Here is a 17,865-nt window from a genome sequence, read left to right as displayed (position 1 = left end):
CCGAATGACCGCCTAATCCGATGGAAATTGAGATTGGAAGAGTTTGACTATGATATCAAATATCGACCCGGCAAACAAAACGTTGTTGCCGACGGTTTGTCAAGAATTTTACCCGAAATTAACAATAATGAACAGGAATCATCTTCTGATACTGAAGCCGCCCATTCGGCAGACTCGGATGCCGAGGAACTTATACAAATGACAGAGCACCCACTAAATTTTTTCAAGAACCAAATAATAATTAAAATAGGAGACGAAAATTCTGAAGAGTTTGATGAGATCTTTCCAGGTGTCACACGTCGTACAATAACCAGGTTCGCATTTGGAGTACCACTGGCGATAAGGATACTGAGAGATTACATGCACCCCAGTAAGATCAACTGTATACTCTGTCCCGAGAGATGGATTAATACTTTACAGATCACATACAAAAATCATTTTTCCCGCAACAAATCTTTTAAAATTAAACTAACGCAAACTCTTCTGCAGGACGTCAGAACACTTGAGGAACAGAACGCCCTGATCGAAGAGGTCCATGGAAGAGCTCACCGAGGCGCAGAGGAAAATCATGCTGAAGTCATCAGGAGACACTATTTCCCCCAAATGCGTAAGAAAATTCAACTTTTTATCAACTTATGCGATACCTGTCTTCAGAACAAATACGAAAGGAGTCCCTATAAAATTAAATTTGCAGAGACTCCTATCCCAGAAAAGCCACTTGACATTCTTCATGTAGATATTTTTATATCTTCCCCAAATCTCTTTATTTCGGCGATAGATAAACTATCGAAATACGCAATGCTTATTCCAATTAAGTCCGGGTCAATTCCCGATGTCAAGCGAGGCATAGTGAAATTGATTTCGACTTATGGAACTCCAAACCTACTCGTTTGCGATAATGAAGTGGCATTCCGTTCTATAGAAATTAGAGGACTGCTCCAAAGAGTAGGAGCAGAAATGTATTTTACCCCCTCTAACCATAGCGAAATTAACGGCATGGTAGAGCGTTTTCACTCAACCCTGTCGGAAATATTTCTCTGTATAAAGGCTAAATATAACGACCTTTCGCATAAAGAAATTTACAAAATTGCAACAAGTCTATACAATTCGACCATACACAGCGTTACGAAAATGAAACCCATCGAAATATTTTTCGGTATTAAAGAAGGGGAAGAAAGACCCTTGAATTTGGAAACAATCCTCGAAAACAGGAACAAAATCTTTGACGTGATAATCACGAAAACTAAAACAAATCAGGAAAAAACATTGGAAACCAGAAATAAAAATAGAGAAAACGAACCGAATTTCTCAAGAGGAGAAGTTATTTACAACAGAATTCAGGGTATAAGAAACAAGAAAAAACCGAGATATAAGTCCCAAACAGTAAAACGCAATAGAAGAAAAACCTTTGTAGATTACAGAGACATAAAACTACACAAATCGAAAATCAAAAGGAAAAGGAAACATGAATGACCATTATAAAAAAAATATATTCTATTATATACCACTAGTTTTACGCCAGCATAGAAGCACCTAACATTGTAAACCCCTTTTCCAGATCCTTTTCCTGATATTCACTACGATCCCTATTCCGACAACAGCATCCTTTCTTTCGATGAGAAATCTCAACGAAGACCCCTTGTTACTACTAAACGTAGGAAATTGTAAAATCCAAACAGGAACCTTAAAAATCATACATCCCATAAATCTGACCCACATTCAGGAGTCTATAGACTACCTAACCACTTCCTTTTATGATAAAGTAGATATTAGAAATCCATTAGGAGATGTAGTTAAACTAAAAGTGAAGAAACTTTATAACAATTTCCTCCAAATAAAACCACTCCAACATCACCGACTTAGAAGATGGGATACGCTGGGTGCAACATGGAAATGGATCGCAGGGTCGCCGGACGCGCAGCACCTCCGCATTATAAACTCCACGCTCAATGAGTTAATCACACAGAACAACCAACAGTTTGAAGTAAACAATCATATCAACGAAAGGATTTCAAACCTAACGGGGACCATCAACAGAATCATCGAGAACATGAAAATGAATGAATTATTAACCAACGAGATCACATCAATAATCACGATAATTAATATCGATATCATCAATAAACTATTAGAAGACATTCAAGAGGCCATCATCCTATCTAAGACGTCAATATCAACAAATAAAATACTTTCGATTCAAGAAATCTCTTTTATAAAGTCATTATTACAAAATCAAGGCGTGACAATAGACCTCCCAGACGACGCCTTTCAACATGTAATTCCCAAATTTGCAGTAAGCCAAGGGACCCTTCTGTACATCCTTCATGTTCCCCGACTGGACAACAAGACATCCTCCGTTATTCAGCTGCACCCCTTAGTACACAGGAACCAAATCATCAACAACTATCCGGCGCATGTCGTCAAAATCGGAAACACCCTTTACGCTACTAGCAATCCGCAGCAGTTCGTTCAGAAAGCAGCATATTTGAAAGCAATAAACGACGCTTGCATTTACCCACTGATTTTTGGTAAGAAATCCGAGTGCAACTCTACGTTCTATGACAGAACAACTCAAGAGTTAATCACCGAAGGTACGCTCTTGATTCAAAACGCAAAAGACAACCTCCTACGAAGCAACTGCGGACCAGATGATCGCACTTTAGTTGGAAATTTCTTAATAACATTTTCAAATTGTACTATCAACTTGAACAACCAATCATTCCAGAACAACGAAGTAGTACACGAAATGGACGTCATCCACGGGGCACTCCATAACGTCAGAACGACCTGGAACAAACATCACTATTTCGACATATCAACAATTGGTAATGAAACATCAAAAAACCGGAAGGAATTGGAACATGTCTACTTACAACAACATAGCTTGAATCTGAAAGTTTGGACCTTATTCGGCGGATTCTCATTAACCAGCATTACTTCTCTTTTCATTGTTCTCATGATCATCAAAATTTACTTCAAGAATAGAGCAAACGGATTGGGACGATCCTCACTTAGGGAGAGACCAGTTACCGAGGCAACCGACTTCAACCCTAAATCCCAGGAACAACACATATCGCAAAGGCTCGAGCAAATACAACAACAACAACAACAGATAGCGACATCATTGGCATCGTTAGAATCAGGCAACAAGTCAACAGACACACAATTCTGCACTCCGTAACCCGACGCCAGAACCAGCACCGGCACCAAGAATGCAGACTCGACATACACGAGCGACGGCGAGCCGAACATAACACCTAGGAATCCCAGAAAGTGCTTTATCAATAAGTTCCATTTAGATTAGCTACCCATATATAAACGTGTGAAAAATAAATTAGAGTCAGTTCTTGTTCCAACCAAGTAGTGATTACATCGCGTGTTCCTTTTTAAAAAACCCTTCGAAAGCCCTCGGGACGTAATTTATATATATATATATATATATATATATATATATATATATATATATATATATATATATATATATATATATATATATATATATATATATATATATATATATATATATATATATATATATAACCATTCCATGTCAAACCGATATTGTGGTTCCCAGATTTTCCGTGAAAAGTATTTATCACAAAACATCAAACCTGTAATTTTTATTTTATTTTATTAGGGTGCCCATTTTCATTTTATTTTTCAAAATTCTTTTTTTTACTACTTATTCCCAAAAATTACTTTTTTCAAAAACTTTTAAACCACTCGACTGATTTAGATGATCGATATATGAAATTTAAGCCAATGAGTTAGCCTTTTATCAAAAAATATAGAACTTGTAAGGTAAATGCAAGGTAAATGATTTTGTTTGTCCAGTCAAAAATGTGATCATCTTTGTCCACTTTTTTGAATGCTCTAGTTCAGCACGTGTGTCAAATTAGGTATTCGAATATTTCAAAACATATAAATAATATTGTCTTCTTCATGATTAACAGTAGTTATATAGTATATTTTTACGGATTCACATGTTTTAGAGGATTATAAGATCCACATTCTATTGGTGTCAATGCGCCCCTCACTTGAGCTAACTTTGAATCAGCCAACAGATGATTATTTGGCACATATTCAGAACATTTGTGGAATATAACACTTACAAGTATTGTAAACATGATTCCTGCACACCATTAGTATGCGATATAATGCGATATGCGATATTCTCAAGAAAGCCTAAATTATGAATGGATCAATATGATGACAGTAAACTCAAGCAATGATAAACGCAACATCTACTTGAGAATTCGAATGTTTTCATTCAAAAATGGTGATTTCTAAAGCCGGACAAACCATGACCATTTTTTGGGCAAACCATGATCAGAGGTGGTCAAACTATGATCCTATTTCCTCTTTCTTTTTTTCCTTTTTCTAGCCTTCGATCAGAGTGGACGTGTTTTCAAATTGCTCGAAGCACCCGCGAATAAATTCAGTTATTTTGCAAACGATTCAGTTATATTGACCTAGTTTTTCACCCAGTGTAACGTATAAACGTAAATAAAAAATCAACATGAGTTGCGAAATTTGCTGTGATACCGGAATCAACGACAGTGTCAATTTGTGGAAATGTGCTGGCTGCCCGCGACGATTCCACGCCGCCTGCATCGGCGTACATCGCAAGAAGAGTGTTGACATTACGTCATATGTTTTACCGTGCTGTAACAAGTGCCAGAATTACGTACGCGCCGAGTTGGACTTTAGTGAACTTACCGAGCAGCAAAAAAAATTCAACGAGCAACTACAATACAATACGGAAGTGATCCATCGGCTGACACTGCAACAACAAAATGCCAGTGTTGTACATGAAGCCGTCGACAGACTTGAGGGTCAGCTCGTCGATCTGAAAAATGAATTGTTCGCAAATAAAAGCAGCAATCTCTTTGCGGTGACGATAAACAATCATATTACGTCACTCATTGACACCGCAATGAGTAACACGAAAGAGAATATAGCGGATTATATTAAATCATCGACGATGGAATTGAATTGCGATCTCAGCCAAATGCGGGAAGAAATTCAACAACTGGGGAATTTGTCACTGGAAATAGCGGCAAACATTAATCAAACCCCACAGGATAGTCAAGTCGAAATAGAAATATTAGAGGAATTAAGAACATTGTCAGCCGTTATTATATCAACAGGAAACAATGTTGAACATATGCTACCACCTCCACCGGAGTCCTGTCCCAGTCTAGCTGATGAGTTGCGTGCGGAACTTCCAGTTAATCCCCCATTTTACCCTCCAGAGAACTCAGGCTGGAGAATTTTGGATTCAACAAGGAGATGGAAGCCAGATTGGTCTGAGTATGATGCACGGCAACTCCGTAGAATAGAACAACAAGAAGAGGCAGATAAAGGCAGAAACGGCGTGAACAAAATCGCCGATACAACAATAATAATAATAACAGATACAATGGTAGCCCTAACAATGGCAGCAGGAATAGGAATAATTTCAACAATCGTAGAAATAACAACAACAACAACAATAATAGGAATAATCACAACATTCGTAACAACAACAACAACGACAACAACAATAGCAACCGTAATAACAACAGTACAACAATAGTAACAACAATCGTAACAATAACACCAACACCAACAACAACAACAACAACAACAACAACAACAATAACAACAATAACAGTATCAACAACAACAACAACAACAACAACAGGAGCAATCACAATAACCGTGCTTGAGCAGATAGCTTCGATTCTGGGGCCGAATGTAGTGTGTTTCCTGAGTCAAGATGATAAAGCACGTGTTGGACTGAGCTAAACCGCGGTCAATAGGCAGGCACCGATTAATGCATCTCGAATATCGCGTTAATCTTCCAGATCATTATTTTCCTTGTCTGCTACACATAAGGTTATTCCATCGGTTATCACAGGTGCAGAAAGAAGCTAGGGCACTTTGGTCATTCTGAATCAGTTGGATACAGTGATCCAACGTACGTTGCAGTTTGTTCAGGAAGCCACTATTCTTCAAATTCATGGGTTCTATTTAAAAAAAAAGGTGGCGAGCTCCCTCAATTCGAAATTATTCGATATCGAAGATTTATTTACCCAGTAATCATAGTTAATGTGGATGGAGGACCAGACGAGAACCATCGTTTTTAAAAGGTCATATATATATATTTTCATCATTTTAATCAATTGAATCTTGATGCAATTTTTTTTTACAAATGGTCCAGAACGCATGGTTTTCAAACCGAGTTGAACGTCGGAAGGCTATTTTTCTAGAAGTAAGAAGGATTAATACTTTCGCATGATAATTATGAATCTCACTTGGATGAAAAACTCAAAACAATCCGAAACTGGAAACGAAACATTTTGAGTATGTAGCGAAATCGTTAGATGATCTGTGGAACAACCTAGCAATCGATGGATATCCCCTAAAAGCCTAATATATATATATATATATATATATATATATATATATATATATATATATGTATATATATATATATATATATATATATATATATATATATATATATATATATATATATATATATATGTATATATATATATATATATATATATATATATATATATAATATATATATATATATATAATAAGCCCGAAAACTCCCAAATTGAGGAAGTGGAATTTGTAGGATATTTAGCCGAATGATTTTCCTCGTCACGTGAAAACATCCTAGTACTCTTTGCAAGTAGTCAAACGACAGGAACCGCTGCGTTGAAACAAGGAGTAGTCACTGTTGGAATTTATACAAAGCTGTTTAGTCCCGATGGAAACCAAATATGGCTCAATCTGACCATTCCAGATCATATCTGTTATTTCCGCACACACACCCGCCAAAAAGCCATCTTAATGCGAATACAGTGCAGATGAGTTGATCTAAAAGAGGACCCATTAGTAGAACGACAGACAGCATCCAAAATCTTGCGTGCGTGAATTTCCAATTTAGTCAAATATACAGGGGAAGATGGCCCTGATCAGACCCCTTAAATTGCAAATGCGTTCCGTTGATGTTAAACACATGAGGGAACGTGCTAAATAACTACGAAGCAAACACAGAGGGCTGGTTCAGGACCACCACAACTTTTTTCAATAAACGGTATGCCGTTTACTTCAAGCATCAGGTAAATTCAATCTATATAACTTGTCTTGAAGAGTAGACCATAAGCAATCGAAATAGTTTAGTATTGCAATGTTTCATCATCTGAAAGAACATTTATCTCATTCTCAGTACCGGTTAAAAATCTATTTTTCCCTTTTTTAAGCATTGAAATCACGGAATGTCACCAAAACGCTGGAATAAAGGGTGCAAGAAAATGGTCACCATACGTTAAAATCATCAGTTTTACGACACCTTCCATTTGACACTGCTAGAAGTTTGGTAGGTGGTGTCATTTCCGAGATCCAAAAAGAGGTCGGTTCAAGACCATCGGTCGGATCAGGACTATTTCCCCCAATTTTTTTAAATTTGAGAACGTATTTTTTAAATTCCTAAGAAAGCGACCCTTTTGTTGAGCAGTGACAAATCTCGATGCTCGATCCAGTCTCGAACTTCTGAAAACAAACAGTTATTTTTGTATAAATCAACATCAATTTATACCAGCTCTTGTTCCTCTCAGCCAAACACTAGACGGTTTGAAAGTACCAATCCCAACAGATGTAAGCATTGATTTTCTTTCTCTGTTTGTTAGAAATTCTATGAGTTTGTCAAATTTAATTCGAATAAACTTTGATTCCGGCCTGGACAGATTTTCTACGTTGATATTTTCATTATTGATTAAAATCTGAAATGTTATGAAAATTTTTCAAACGACTTTGATTTTGCGTTACGTAACATGAGAGTGAGGGGGTTTGTCTTGTGTTACTTATTGTTACATAGGGGGGGGGGGAGGTGGTCAAAAACCCGCATTTTTAGCGTGACGTAATTTGTGCACGACGCCTCGTAACTAGTCAAAACAAACCTGGTTTCATACTCGGTTGGTATACAAAAAAAATCTACCAGCAATATGCATACGGTAACGTATACGGTTCCCTAACTGTTCCATGTTATCCGACAAAGTGACTTTAGCCGTGCGATTCTGCAATTGGATCTCAGCAGTTTTTACTTCGCATAATTTTTGTACTATAAAATTTCGCTGCACACAAAGCCCACGGCAGCCAGCGATGATCCAGAGTGGATGACTTGCCACCGATTGGGTGGCAGAAAGGTCGCGCAAATGGCGCTGGCGGAGTACTTACGATGAATAAAATTTCAATCGCTTAGAAAACGGCGGCTGTGAGAACGCCCGCTGCGAGCCAGGATACCAGGCGGCTCGAATTTTATCGTCGGCTTCAGTGTTATATTTCACTTGATTGGTTTTACTATGTGTATTTTTTTGCAGCATTCTCAAGCAAGTCGGCAACGTCTGCTATGAATTTTTATCCAGTATGTAAAAAGTGTCTCTAGAATTCAGGGGGGAGGCGATAGAATTATGACGATATCAAAACATAGCGCTATAAACCGTTGAAAGCAGCCGTAAAGTGCACTTTATTTTGGTAATATTTTATGATTGGCAATTTGATGGTAATTTTCAACACGCACTCAAGAGCCCACGAGCCAAATTCATTGTTCGATTATCTCATGTGTGGCACAACAGGACTTGATCGCATAAATCGCTGCTTATAAACGCCGAATGAATGAATGTTCTAGGTTATTGGAAGAGATGTCTCTGAAAATGTGGGTGACATTTTTTGGATGTATTCCCTGCCTGCATAATGGGTCTACTCCATCGAAGAATATTTTCAAACAAATAAATTTTAATCTTATTGAGTTGAGACGAGTGGTTAATGGGATAAATTAAACTTCGCCCAAAAACAACTCTTTTTAATTCGAGTCATGATTTCAGATATTATCTAATGACCCGCCATTCACCTTCGGGAACCCATCGTGAAAAAAAATAAATCTTTATTCAATCACACATTGTTGACAGCTTCCTAAGTATTTGTATCGGAAACGGGCGAGAAGTTCGGTTCATCTTCGTATCATCACTGCCAAGTCGGCTTCTGCGGGTACATATCATCATTATGGCCCCTCTGGGAAGACGATAAAACACATCTAATTACCCACGTTGACCTGACCTGCTCGAGTGAAAACCAGTGGACAGAGATGACCGCGTAACGGTCAATAAATAATGAATTGTGTACCACACATTTGTCTGATATCCTGACCGCTCCCGATTGCGATTTTGCTGATGAATTATTCAGCAACTATTTCTCTGCGGAATCAAAACACTGCTGCAGCAGTCAATCTCTGTACGCTTGATATATCGGAAGCTGACGCTGCGGCTGCTGCTGCTGCTGATGATGATGAGAATGATGATGCCAACAAAAGTTTTGCAATCAAACATTTTTTTTTCTCCGTCGATCGGAAAGAATAAACCGGTGCCAGCGTAAAAAAAATTGTGATTTGGGTATTGCTTTTGAGCTGCGCATTGACTGCTGTTTCTGGATATTATTTTATATTAAAAATTTCATTCTCCGTAGTGGCACTATTCATCAAATTTTATGACTTTAGTATTAATCATCGGTTCGTATCGGCGGCGAAGGGGCGATGCGGTTGACCATCCTTCCGTCCTCGGGCTCGCAAGTGAGCCAGATAGCGGAGCGAAACATATGTGTGTGCAGTAATGAATCATTTTGTTCGCACATGTGTGCCCGATAACTGTAAAATCGGACAGAGCGCCGTTACGTCGAACGTCGAGGTTGCCACGGGAGCACATTCTGCCGTAGTCTGAAAGGACTACGAGTCCGTTTGTCTTGACGGGGGCTTACATTCGCAAAATCACATTTGACTTCAATGTTGCATTTATACCTTCGGACCGAAAAATGGTATTTATCATTCGGAATCGTTCCCTTTGTGGAACGGTGGGATCGTGGTCTTGCGGCCAATGTTGTAAATTTCATATATGCACACCCCTACAGAGCTACATGTTACCGTATGCAATTACGAAATGGGCTTCGCCATTTATCATCTTCAGCATCACAACGAGAAGGAACATCGTTCCCGAAAATGTGGTCTGCGCTGCACTTCCGCGGGTGTAGATTTTTGAATACATCGTATTGACTTTACTGACGGCAGGGTGGCTAATCGGCAACATTCTAGCAAGGTTTATTGACCCACTTTCCGTTGTCGGAACGGGTTTTAATTTGGATCATAGATTGGTTTTCAATAATGATACATTCTAAGATATGCGTCATTTAGAAGCTGGTACAGGTCGGACTCGATTATCCGAAGTATTGATTTTTTTTTTCACTCCGGATAATCGAATCCTCCGGATAATCGAGTCAAAACAATTTTTTTTCTTTATTTGGTTTTTTGCATGTATTTTTGGTTTTTTGAAAATAAAAAAGGAATTTGATTTTTGATCCATCCCCTTTAAGTCAGAAAACACCTTTCTCACATGAAAATTTAAGAGTTACAGAACATTTTTTTTTGTTTCGGACTCTGTTGCTTAAAACTGGCTCTACATTAAAAAGTACGTTACGGAAGACGATTCTTATGCTTTCATTTAAAAGATGAGAAAATTTAGTACAGGAGCAATAGTGGAACAACTATATTAGTGAATTTTAATAACATTTTGGAAGTGAAACATTTTAAAGTTAATAATTTTTAATGTGTTATTATTAATTTTATCAATTAGTTTATATTAAACTAGATTGTTTCTATCAATTAAAATGAAGTTCTTTAACCGCTCCACAATTTGTTCTTTGACGCACAACTTTTATCTTTCTTAATTTGGCTGCAATATCGATCTAAACAATTCCTGGTGAAAATTCAAGCAAAATCTTCAAAAATCACGATTTTTACCCCACTGTACAAGTAATAGCTACACAAACTTCACCTTAACGTTGAAAGCATACATTTCTTCATGAATTAAGCCATACTTGAAATAAAAAAAAAATTGTTCCAAACTGAATATAATCGAGTCCAAAATTGTATATAATCGAGTCTGTATATAATCGAGTCCGACCTGTACTGTATTCTATTAGTCAAAGCATTTCATTCGATTCCAATATTGAGGGAATTGCGAAAAATACATAGTCGACCATTTTGGGGCGGCGACCTTTTCGAATTTATGTTGTTCATAGTGTAGTGTATTCTCCAAACCAAGCCATTCAGCCATTTTTTTTTGCGGCGGCCAAATTGAATTTTTCCGAATCATGGAATACGCAGTTTTATAATGACAGTAGAACTTAATGTATGTTCCAAATTTCAGATCAATCATTCAACAGACCGGGGTCAATTTTCTATTAATGTGGGACAACCCAACAAACATTCAAACATACATAGAAACAGATCAAGCTGAATGAAACCATTCAAAAAGTAATTAGTTGTTTGGGGACTGCGACCATCTTGAAATTGGATTTTTCTATATCTGCTATGTTCTACTTGTCGGGAACTTTCTTTTGAAGCATTTTTGGGTATTTTTTAAGGGTATTTTAGTCAAGCCCTTTCATTTGATACCCATATTGATGGGGTTCTGAGAAAATATGAGATCCGCCATTTTGTAGTCGCCGCCATCTTGGATTTATATTTTTCATAAATAACTGTGTTCTACTAGTCAAGCCCTTTCGTTTGATACCCATATTAGCTATTCAATATAGATTTATTATACAAATTATTCAAAATTTCCGAAAATCAAAAATAAAATACTCCGGATAATCGAATCCCGGATAATCGAGTCCTACCTATATTAGAAAATTCGCTATGTCTTGTGATTATTCGACGTAAGAAAAATGTTAAGTACACATGCTACTCATACGTAAACTTCTGTCCCGGAAGGTGTTCGAATTTGGTCAACACCAAGTCATGTTACTGTTATATTTGATTTTTATCATTTAACAGTCAGATACTTGAAGAAACCATACCGATGCGTATATTCTGAACTTTACAGCGAACCGAGTTTGTTGGCCTCCCACATCCACATCCACATCCACATCCACATCCACATCCACATCCACATCCACATCCACATCCACATCCACATCCACATCCACATCCACATCCACATCCACATCCACATCCACATCCACATCCACATCCACATCCACATCCACATCCACATCCACATCCACATCCACATCCACATCCACATCCACATCCACATCCACATCCACATCCACATCCACATCCACATCCACATCCACATCCACATCCACATCCACATCCACATCCACATCCACATCCACATCCACATCCACATCCACATCCACATCTATATCCACATCCACATCCACATCCACATCCACATCCACATCCACATCCACATCCACATCCACATCCACATCCACATCCACATCCACATCCACATCCACATCCACATCCACATCCACATCCACATCCACATCCACATCCACATCCACATCCACATCCACATCCACATCCACATCCACATCCACATCCACATCCACATCCACATCCACATCCACATCCACATCCACATCCACATCCACATCCACATCCACATCCACATCCACATCCACATCCACATCCACATCCACATCCACATCCACATCCACATCCACATCCACATCCACATCCACATCCACATCCACATCCACATCCACATCCACATCCACATCCACATCCACATCCACATCCACATCCACATCCACATCCACATCCACATCCACATCCACATCCACATCCACATCCACATCCACATCCACATCCACATCCACATCCACATCCACATCCACATCCACCTCCACCTCCACCTCCACATCCACATTCACATCCACATCCACATCCACATCCACATCCACATCCTTGTACCCGGAGTACCCTGTGTCTTAACTTTTAGAAAAAGAACAAACTTTTTCACTTTTTTTCCACCGGATTTCAAGCTAAAACAAACAAAATGCTGCCAAAGATTTCAACCCCGACCACTGGGAGTGCGAATTGGGAGTCATTCATTGGAATGGAAAGGTGGTTTTCGATACACGTTTCCACGATTTTTTTTATCTAATCGATGTTTCTGATAACGTTTCTCTTGATCTTCCACTTCCGATTGATCGGTACAACTTGTTACCTTCTCGAAGGAGAATTAGTCGCATAGTGCATCATCAGAGTCCAGTTTTTTTTGTTAAATCTTAATATGAGATGTTGGGATCAGTCTTGACATGCCGAATAACTTGCTTGTATTTACGTATTTCGGGAACATTCGATCGCATCGTGTCCAGTCATTTCATGATATATTGATGAGATTTTTGCGTCAATCGATTTCGGTACTCCACAATGTTTTACATTGATGAAAATAATTTATGCCATGAAATTACCTATCGAACAATTGAAAAATCTCAACCATTATTAAAACGGAAATACCACGTTCTGATTGGTCGAAACCGAAGCTTCCTCTTGTAACGTTTGCATTAAAAAAAATCGAGGGGTTGTATCCGAAACCCGACCGCTTAGGACGTAGGTATACGAAATCTTTTTTTTTTAATTTGTTGGTTTTTTCCCATCTGTTTATTTTTATTATTAGGCTCATCTAGTAATTCAGCTGTAACAGAGCCGAATTTATCGTTTACATTTTTCTCGTGTTGTATATTACACAGTAGCCATTTAGGCGTTAGAGATTTCCTATTCTATCGATACACAACACATGTCACATGTTTCGGCGTAAGAATATTCCTATTAATTTGTTGGTTTATCATTTCGGATATTATTTGCGGATACGTCGAAACTTCATAGATAAATAAATATATGTAGTGAAAAGTTCAGGGGATCCTGAAAAAGTTTAATGGCTTGCGTTGTATTGTAGAATCATTTCGAGAATCAACGATTCTTTCTTGCCTTTGTAAGTGCCTTTACGAGAACAATACACTTACTGGTCATATGTCGCAATTTGTTTCTTTACATCATTGCACTGAGTATTTAACGAGAGGCATCTTCCGTGTATCGTCATTCAACAAGCATGGATGTGTGAATTGCAATGCCAGATGCACTTCAAGTGAAATATTCGCTAGCGTTCACAGCTACGTAAAACGAACGTAAAACACAAAACGAGCAGAATAAGCGACCTTTGTTGTTTTGGGCTCAGAAAGATTCTGAGAATTTTCCTTAGAGGAGATGGAATACTTATACGCTAGCGACAGCTTACTTCCTAGGCAAGGGTGGAGTTTACTTCGCAAATATTCTCTTTTTGCTATCTCCCTTCGTTGTTTCTATTCCAGCGGCTGCATAAGTTGCCCGTTATTGACAGCTCTGTTCGGGAAAGCACACAAATGGAGAGAACAAATGTATGGGGAAATGGGAATAATTCCAAATTTTATTAATATAAACCATATACCGACTATGAGATTGTAATGTATGCCATATCAAACAAATCGTAGAAAATTTCCGATTCGATTGTTATGCAAATCGTTCAAATCTGTTCGCGGCAAAAATATTTATTAACGTTAACTTTATTTCATAAAAACGTGACATCTTCCGAGCAAATGACCGTCTATGAAAAATCCGATACGAATGACAACTAAAAGTATGGAAGGTGTGCTATTGACAAGTACAGGAAATGAACAAGTTGTAAGTTTCGCGCAACGAAAACAAATAACACACACAAAGCCAAACACTGATGGCTAGAAGCAACCTTTAATCATTTGCACCGTGTCTGGCGCTAGCGACACGGTACTTACTGTGCAAGGGTGGAGTTTATTTCGCAAATATTCTCGTTACGCTATCCCCCTTCGTTGTTTCTATTCTGGCGGCTGCATAAGTTGCCCGTTATTGACAGATCTGTTCGGGAAAGCACAATGCTTCGAGTTTTCATCAATTTAAACCATATACAAACTGTGGGATTGTAATGTATAGCATATCAAACAAATCCTAGAGAATTTCCCATTCGATTGGTATGCAAATCGTAATGAAAGGCGTCGTCCTACGTCTAAAATTGTCGATATGTAGCGATTTAGAGGCAAAGATTAATATAAACTTGCAGCATCGAGAGCGATCAGAACGTTTTGGGTCACATGCTTGTGTATTGTAAGTGCCAACCGAAGCAGAGTTCTCTCGTTCTCGTTCGTGTCATAGTTCGTAGCATGTAACGACAAACGAATGTCACTGTGGGAAATGATTGAACAATGGACAATCGATAGTGATTCATTCAGTGAAACGTTCAATCGACAAACACTGAGTGACGCTAACTTCTTTTCGATGTGGTGTTGAAAAAAGATAATATAGTACCCGTTTAATTTATTTTGTTTCGATTCATTCTTGTCGACGTGGAAATTACCAACAGAGACGAAACTGTACCGAGCAGCTCATGAATTCAGAGTTTTTTTTCATGAATTTGTGGAGTAGATCGCAAGAAGCCCAAAACAGATGCGAGAACGGATACCAAGATCATGCCAGGATAAGAATCAGAAGGTAACTGCCTGTGAGATCCAAGAAACTCTTCAGCTATCTGTTTTCGGTCAAACTGTTCGTCAACGCACATCCAATAACAACAGATGTCTGGAAGCACCCGTAAAATTGAGCCAAGCTTAAGTTTGCTGAGGAACATGCTGATAAGCCCTTAGAATTCTGGAAAATGATTATATGCGACGAGAGCGACGGGTGCGTGTGTGATGCAAATCGGATGAGAAGCTTCAGGAGCATCACATCTAAGGCACGGGGAAGCATGGACGAGGAAATGTGATGATCTGGGGGTGTTTTCGTGGAGTGGAGTGAGAAGCTTTGTGAAAATCGACGGGATAATGACGGATGATTTCTATGTCAACATTCTGCGGGAAAATATTGAGGTTCGAAAAAAAACGAAAAAATCGTATTTCAAGAAAAAAATCGTATTTCAGCAGTATAACGACCCGAAACATCCTATCAAGAATGCCAAGTCTTTCTTCTAGTTTTGTCGGATTAAACTGTTGGAATGGCTTCCAAAACGCACGAACCTCAACCCCATAGAGAATTTGTGGGTGATTTTCGATGCCAGGGTTGCCAAACTAATGTTTTCAATACAATTAATTTGTGTGAAGGCATGGGCGCGTCTTGGAAGAGCTGGATCCACAGCTCTTAAAGAACCTGGTGGAGAGCGCTTGCAGCAGGTCCTGAAGGTCAAAGGAGGATTTATTATTATTCTTTTACTGAAGTTTTACTGGAGTGTGTATGTTTTGTCACTTTTTTTTCCAATACAAATCGATTGAAGTAACACATATGTGAAACTCTAAAAGAATACAACTATAAAAAGAAGATATTAAAAAAGACTACAGTGTGTTCACTTTAATTTGAACCTAATGAATGAGACAAATTCAAAAAGTGATAATCTTATCACTTAATTCGTCTACCAGCGTAATCCAAAAATAATAGACCTTATCTGCTGTAAACTTTTCTTTAGAGTAATCTTTTACTTTTTTGGGGGAATTTATATAAAAATTTTAACAATTAGTAAAAATATCGGTTCGATTTGTTCAAACTCCTAGTTTGAACAACAGAAGTTGCTTCTGCTTCCCGGAATGTCATCTTTGAGCTCCTTTTGGGTAAACCGTCCAGCTAGTATCGTCTGGTCTCTTTGAGCTTGTGTTTTAAGATGAATAACCTGCTCTCCACCATCTCGTGAGCGAAACTTTGGACATCTTCCATAGCCAAAGCATAGCATTTGGCCTCGAAAACGGAAGTATGATCGACCAGCTCCTGTTCCTGTTTCGGTGAGAAAAACAATTTCTTTGAATCGATTTTTTATATATTTTTTCAATTTGCGGAGAGTCATTCCAACTGGTGAGAGTTATTATCGGAATTTTCAATTTGGTGGGAGAACACTTCACAGATCATCTGCATTTAACGGGACTTTCCACAGCGGTCATTTGCTCAACTGTTCAGGTCTGTCTTAGTTAGTCATGGAATTAAAAGTTACAAGTTAGAAGAGACAGTTATACCGTTCATTTTGCCACCACCATAAGGTATATATATTACAAAAAATCACATCACCATCACGAATCACGTCGAATATTTTTGTATCATTTCCAGCAGCAACTTTTAAAGGTGAAATCATGTCAAATTTATCTCTAACTTCCGAAGTATAGTTTTCATTTGAAAAAGTTGGGAATGTATGTATATTATATATAATTATATATAATGTATATTTGAATACAGATACAACTTAAGACATTAATTATTGTCTCACCAGCGTTACTCATTAAGTCTCCTAAAATGTATATATCGATGAAAATTGCAATATTGTTGACAAAGAAATTCACTCATTCAAACAGAAAAACCATTCCGCAGAACATCCGAAAGTAAGTAATTTTTATCACGGAAACCGTCGGCTCCGTTCCGAGCTGCTTGCTTGCCTGGAAGAAGTAATTCAATTATTGCATTCATTATATGGGCAAAATATTTCAACTCGCATTCGATCGATAATTGTGCGATCCCTTCAGGGCAAAACGAGTGCAGACCCTGCGATCCACTGGCAGCCGGAGCCTGGAAGATCGAGCTGAAGCGCATTTCCGACGGCCAATTAAACCCGACAAAGGCAAATACGGCAGCGGCTTTCGTTTGGCGCTGGAATTAAGAGATAAGTAAACACCTTCGACCAAAACTCAAATTAATTAGGCGACGATAATACAGGAATGGAGTTCGTTTCTAGTGCGAGGCCGAAGGTGTGAACGGAAGAGAGACAAAAAAAAACTCCGACCAATGCCGTCGTCGTAGGGAACAGGTTCCATTAAAAGGATTGCAGTATGATTAATTCAACTCATTATCCTCGTTTTTTACCCTTGCTAAATCCCGTCGCATGTCTCACACGAACGGCTTTCCCGTGCACTGCTCTTAATCAATGTGCGAATAAATTAACGTCGATATGCAGAGCTGAAATCATCGGATTGGGTGCACGGGACGAT

The 17,865-nt window shown here is 38.4% G+C and overlaps 1 protein-coding gene across 1 annotated transcript; it reads left to right on the top strand.

The window, feature by feature from the left end:
• Window positions 1-4,519: 4,519 nt before the first annotated feature.
• On the top strand, window positions 4,520-17,537 carry LOC129765565 (putative uncharacterized protein DDB_G0277255). Its single transcript, XM_055765970.1, has 3 exons — window positions 4,520-5,313; window positions 5,418-5,554; window positions 17,404-17,537. Exons 1-3 carry the CDS (start codon window positions 4,520-4,522, stop codon window positions 17,535-17,537), a joined length of 1,065 nt encoding a protein of 354 aa, XP_055621945.1.
• Window positions 17,538-17,865: the final 328 nt, after the last annotated feature.

This window comes from Toxorhynchites rutilus, chromosome 2, assembly GCF_029784135.1.
Source record: "Toxorhynchites rutilus septentrionalis strain SRP chromosome 2, ASM2978413v1, whole genome shotgun sequence".
Taxonomy (NCBI): domain Eukaryota; kingdom Metazoa; phylum Arthropoda; class Insecta; order Diptera; family Culicidae; genus Toxorhynchites; species Toxorhynchites rutilus.
This window is presented reverse-complemented; position numbering and strand designations above follow the sequence as displayed.